A 6,001-nucleotide genomic window follows, 5' to 3' on the forward strand; every position below is an offset into this window, starting at 1 on the left:
TGTATGAATAAAAGGGAGAGAATCCATCTGTTATATTTCAGTTAAGCTCTTCTGTCATAATTGACTTCTTTTGTTACTGAGCAACAATGTGTTTGTTGACTATTTTTGTTCACTTAGATTATTATCATAATTAGAACTTAATAATGTTTGTCTTTTTTTTAATAGGTGTTAAGATCACATCAACTGTCCAAGTGTTGAAGCTTATTAGACAAGCTGGAGACAGAGTTTTAGTCTTTTATGAAAGGCCTGTTGGGTGTAATCAGCATGGCTCAACACTGCAGGATGGATTTGGACAATTGGAGGACACAGCTTTCTTGGCACAGGCAGAAGATGACCAGAGTACTTTAGTAGCTGATGTTGATAGCAGAGATTTTGATGCAGAATTTGAAGAGTTAAATTGTGATGCACCTGACCAAAAAGAAGATCTGCCAACAACTCCAAGTCCCAAACGGTCTGTAGTAATTCTTGCTGCTGCTAAACCTCTTGGAACTATATCACCCATCCTGAATAGAAAACTGCATTTAGGAAGTTATCAGGCAGCATCCAAAACGCAACAAAAAGATGGGGCTAAAGTGGTAGCACCTAAAACTGTTGAGGTTTCAGATGCTTCACAGCCATTGAGTAAACAGTCACAACAAGGATCTAGTACTAAGCCTCCTGTGCCACCTAGGCCACAAATTAAGCCTGTCTTGTCTACTAATGATAGCCAAACTTCGTTAGAAACTGGAAGTGTATGTTCTGATAAACCAGAGAGGCCACCTCCACCTGCAAATAATGGAGAAAAATCTACAGAGAAGGTAATTAAAGTTAGTGATCAGATAGAAGACCCAGTAGTACCAAAAGTAGTAACAGCACCAAAGCAAGATCCATTAAAAGATGGACTTACAGAAAATGCACGTAGCTGCAAAGATAGTGATGATCATCGAACATGGGAGTCACCAGAAATTCCTTATAAAATCCGTCAGGGCCGATGGCCAATGACGAGAACATCCTCCTGTCTATTTGAAGTAGAAAAATACCACAAGTACCTTAATGTTGCACTGTGGTGCAGAGACCCTTTCAAAGCAGGTGGTTTTATCTGCTTAGGATATGCAAGCATAAAACTTGAAGAAATTGCTTTAAATTGTCTATCTACGTCCTCGATGGAATTTGTTAGAAAATTTCCACTGGGTGCTCCTACACCTAAAGCAGCAGTCACCAGAACAGCGCTGCGGAGTTTGACAACCCATAAAGGTTTCAATGAAAAATTTTGTTATGGTGATGTAACTTTACAATTCAAATATTTAAAAGAAGGTGAAGTGGATGATTCAAGCGTGTATCTGGAGAAAGAGAGGGAGTCTCACTTAGAAGAAGAAGCTCGTGCCCTTCAGAAAGAGGATCCTTGCTTGGGACAAGTTCTCACAGACAACAAGCATAACTTTCAAGATACTCAGTTTCAGAATCCAACTTGGTGCGATTACTGCAAAAAGAAAGTATGGACTAAAGCAGCTTCGCAGTGCATGTTCTGTGCTTACGTTTGCCATAAAAAATGTCAAGAAAAATGTTTAACCGAGATGCCCTTTTGTGTAGGAGCCGAAAAGCGGCTCGATCGAACCGCGGGCAGCAGCAGAGCGGAGGGGCAGGAGCCTCCCGCAGCCTCGTCCTCTCGGGTCGATCCCGAGGCCAAGTCCGTTAACAGAACTACAGGTCTGACCAGGCATATCATCAACACGAGCACCCGCCTGCTGAACCTGCGGCAAGTGCCCAAGGCCCGGCTGGCCGAGCAGGGGCCGGACGTGGCCGAGCCCTCCCCAAAGCACACCCCCAACACGTCGGACAACGAGAGCAGCGACACGGAGCTCAGCGGGCCCAGCAGCCCCTCCAAGCGCGCCGCGGGCGCCGGCATCAAGCTGGTGCGCAAGGAGGGCGGCCTCGACGACAGCGTCTTCATCGCCGTCAAAGAGATCGGGAGGGATCTCTACAGAAGTTTGCCCACGGAGGAGCGTTTCCAGAAGTTGGAGTTTATGTTGGATAAGCTGCAGAATGAGATAGACCAAGAGCTGGAGAACAATAACTCGCTCGTTAAGGAGGAGAAGGAGACGACCGACGCGAGGAAGAAAGCCCTGATTTCTGCTGCGCTGGCTAAGTCGGGTGAGAGACTGCAAGCCCTCACACTGCTGATGATCCACTACAGGGCAGGCATTGAGGATATAGAGTCCCTGGAGAACATGTTCATTGAGAGGCAATCCAAAAAAGTGACTAAAGATTTTGAGGAATCCAGTATAGCAGAAGAAGTAGATAGCGAAGATGCCAGTCTGACAGAGGCTCCAACATTGAACATCATATCAGAAGAGCCAGTTGATCCACCTCAATCAGTAGACTGATATTTACATATTTAGTCTTTGAAGGAAGGGACTAAAAGAATACTTTGCACTTAACTCCAAACACACACAAATTAAATTAAAACACTGGTATAATGTGCGTGTCCTGCTTCTCCACAGTTAATTGCTTATAGTGGTTCTTCTCCAGCTATAGCACCATCATTTTGTTAAACTAGCTGGTTAAAACTACACTTTGGGGTTTATATTGGAAATTTATTTTTAATAACTTATTTTTATTTTTTTCTAATTATGTAACCTTACCATTTCACATCAATGTGTGTGGTTTCCCTAATGTGTTACTTGTCCCCACTTCCATTCTCTGGGGTTTTTTTGTTGTTTTTTTTTTTTTTTTTTTTTAGGTAGTGTTTTCAATGGGAAACAGGCAGGGTTTTCAAAATGTTCAGTTTCCAGTGTATGAAGAAAACATTATAAGCTTGTTGCATGCCTAAGCTGATGACTGACACAGAAGTCACTAAGGGGCCAGGCTTTTAAGTGTTGATCACAGTTTTATTGTATGTCTTCTAGGTAGTTGTGTATTCTTGCCAAACATATCATGACAGCAAACAAAAGGTCTTTCCTTCTGTCTGTTGTTAATACTTACTGAAGTTACCATTTCATATCACATGTTTTCCATGCTTTTGTTAAATACAAGAACTTTTTGTAGTTTTTATTTAACATGAAATATAGTAATGCTATGCTAAAAAAAAAGTCCTCCTTAGAACTTCTGACTATTGTTAGATATCAAAGTATAAACTGGTATCTCATAATAATTTATTGGGAATATTTTCAAGGTAAGAGGCTTGTTGCCTTCCAGAGCAAAATCATACATTTTTTGATGTTGTATTATCTGATAGCCTGGTAAAGGAAAGTTGTTCTTCACAAGAGTCGGAGGTTCCATTGCCTTCTGTGAAAAAGCATGTATAATGATGGTGTAAGTAATATAAAGAAATTAATATTTTGCTGCAGACTATCATTTTGGAAAGCTTAAGGTGCAAAACACAAAGTAACTAATGTTGTCTCAACACTTTTGAGTAATCATAGAGTGGTAAGTTGCATTCAGCTTCTCATACAGAAGATGGAGTCTGAGCAGAAGGATCACCTTTGTCAGCAAAATGTCCTATATTGTATATAACATGTTTTATTTGAGTCAATTTGTGAGTCCAGTAGAGATGAGGAAGAAATTCAGCCAGCTGCTTTTGAAAAGAACTGTCTGGTCTTGTGCTCTGTTTAAACTGTGGATCTTAGCATCACATTAAACTGGTGATGGCTGAGGCCATTGTTCTTATTTATTTCCTGTAGACATGTCCTTGTTTCATCTTCTGTGTATAGAAATTTTGTGTAAAATATCATCTTTATTTTAGGTACTGTGCTAGGTACTTGTATCATTATCACTGGTATTGCTGGTAGTAGGAAAAAATGCCTTTGTGGGAGAGGAGTTTGAGATGGTAAAAATAACTCCTTTAGTTTTTGAGGTAATCTGTAATGTACCTCTCCTTTAAATTTGCTTCTTGGTTTAGTTTGTGATGGGCAGAATTAAGAAGCAGAGGTTTTTACCGTGGAACAGAGTGCTTGTGCTTCTAAACAAAATGATTACTGCCAGTCATGCAACTACTTGCACTTTTTTGTGAGTTCTGGGCAGTTGATACTACTTAGCTGATGTATGGAAAACACTATCCATGCTAAAACAGGCATGTGACACACTTCTGGAATTAAGCTTCAACAAATAATCGCACAAAATTAGCTTCCCTTCTTGTCTAAAAGTTATTTAACCTGTACTTGCTTGAGATGCATATTAAGACTTCCCCACTCCATTTTCTCAGCGGCTTACCATTGGTGATCTGCATTCAATCCCATCAGTGTTTGCTCTTACAGACTACTACAGAGGTTTTCAAATATATCCAAGTGCTTCATTTAAGCCCTGGTGCACATGAAGGAGCTGTGAAAACAATGCAAATACTGATTTCAAAAAACACATTCATGGTTTTAAATTGACTCGTGTAACACAGTGGGTAAGAAAAGCTGGATATCGTTTTCCTCGCATAGTGTTGCTAATGATGATGATTGTAAGAGGTAAATTAAATGTAGTGCAATATTTTTAAATATACCGAATGGAATAAGGGCAAAATAGTTGTATTTTAGTGATAAGAAGGAAAACATGAATTCCTATCTGGCATTATTTACAATAAGCAGTGAATCTCGAGGGGGAAATTGTAATACTACATTCCTGATGTAATCTTTGCTTCATGCTTGACTGTAAATAGCTGAAAATAAAGAGTACCACAGAAAACAAGAATATCTTGACTTAATGATATCTGAATAGGTGGCAGCTACACACATTTGCAGAAGACCTGCCTAATATGATTTTGTTGGCTATTATTTTATCATGAGAATAAGCTTTAATAAAATAGTTTTGCTAAATTATCAACTTTCTTGCATTGCGTCAATGTTTTTTAAACACTTCTATTGCAGTAGTTTACCATCTAAAGCCACCACTTAAAGGAAGGCTCTTCAGGGGAAAAACACATTTTGCCTTATATAAAACTACTGATAACTGGATTAACTGGGCCGAGAAGTTTGAAATAAAGCATCTGTGGAAGTTTACAGCTGCAGAGGAGGAGTAAGTAGTGGGAGCAAATGAATAAAGTGTCTTTGTAACAATTGAATTGGCACAGATCAAAATAGACAAAATAAGAAAAACCCACATTTGTCCAGGACAGAAGGGGGATTTTTGTGTACATTCTGAGTAAAATTTCTTCCTGACTGTCACCAAAAATGATTTGGTTACTCAACACTCAAAAAATCCAAAGTGACTGCTAAGTGTTTATTTGGGAGTGAGGGGAAAGGTGGCACAGAGATTCCAAACAGGAGTGTCTGTGTGGATTTTAAATAATCTTCTTCTGATGAAGCAGGAGTGGAGCAAGAGCAGGGGAACCACTGCACTGCACTGATCTGCTCAGCAAATCATGGGAAGATGCTGCTCTCTAAGGCCCAGCAGAAACCTGGCTCCAGCTGCAGAAAGGAATGTGATCCATTAATCTCTCCTCGGGTCTCCTCATAGTCATGCTGCAGATTAATGCAAACTCCTCCTTAGTTTTGATGTGCTCAAAAAATACAAAACCAAGCCATGAAGAAAGCCCTTCTCTGCTTATAAAAAAACGTGAGTTGCTATGTTTGAATTATATACTTGTGAATTCAAGAAATACACTGGCAAAAAAAATGAATACATCTTGTATTAATTTAGAACTCTTGAATTGGTATTTCAGTCTTGAATTTGATCAGATTAACAATTAGATGTTGACCAAAACTCTTCAGTGAAGTTAAGTAGAATAACGTCTCTTGGGGCAAAGTTTCAAGTGTGCAAATCAGTAAAATCTGAGCCTAATGTAAATAGCCACCGATCTGCACAATTATTTCTTGGTGATAGTGAAGAATCCATCATACAACAGAATCTTGGTTTCTGAAGGAGCTCTGAGAAACGCTTCCCCAGCAGCTGAGTGACCTGACAGCTTTGCCCACGCTGCTAAAACACACTGCATAAGGCAAATCATGAGGGGAGGTCATTCTTTTTTAATTCTTCTTTTCACTTTATTACAATAGATCATGAACTTCTGTCAGATAACTTTATTTTGATGCGTTCTGAA

The 6,001-nt window shown here is 39.6% G+C and overlaps 1 protein-coding gene across 1 annotated transcript in view; it reads left to right on the forward strand.

Moving 5' to 3' along the window:
* PDZD8 (PDZ domain containing 8) overlaps window positions 1–4,781 on the forward strand; it is a 52,987-nt gene extending 48,206 nt beyond the window's left edge. The window contains exon 5 of the mRNA XM_066323512.1: window positions 166–4,781. Coding sequence (XP_066179609.1) covers window positions 166–2,363 — 2,198 coding nt within the window. The 3' untranslated portion in view covers window positions 2,364–4,781. The remainder of the gene's footprint in view (window positions 1–165) is intronic.
* The last annotated feature ends 1,220 nt before the right edge of the window (window positions 4,782–6,001 follow it).

This window comes from Sylvia atricapilla, chromosome 8 (genome assembly GCF_009819655.1).
Source record: "Sylvia atricapilla isolate bSylAtr1 chromosome 8, bSylAtr1.pri, whole genome shotgun sequence".
Taxonomy (NCBI): Eukaryota; Metazoa; Chordata; class Aves; order Passeriformes; family Sylviidae; genus Sylvia; species Sylvia atricapilla.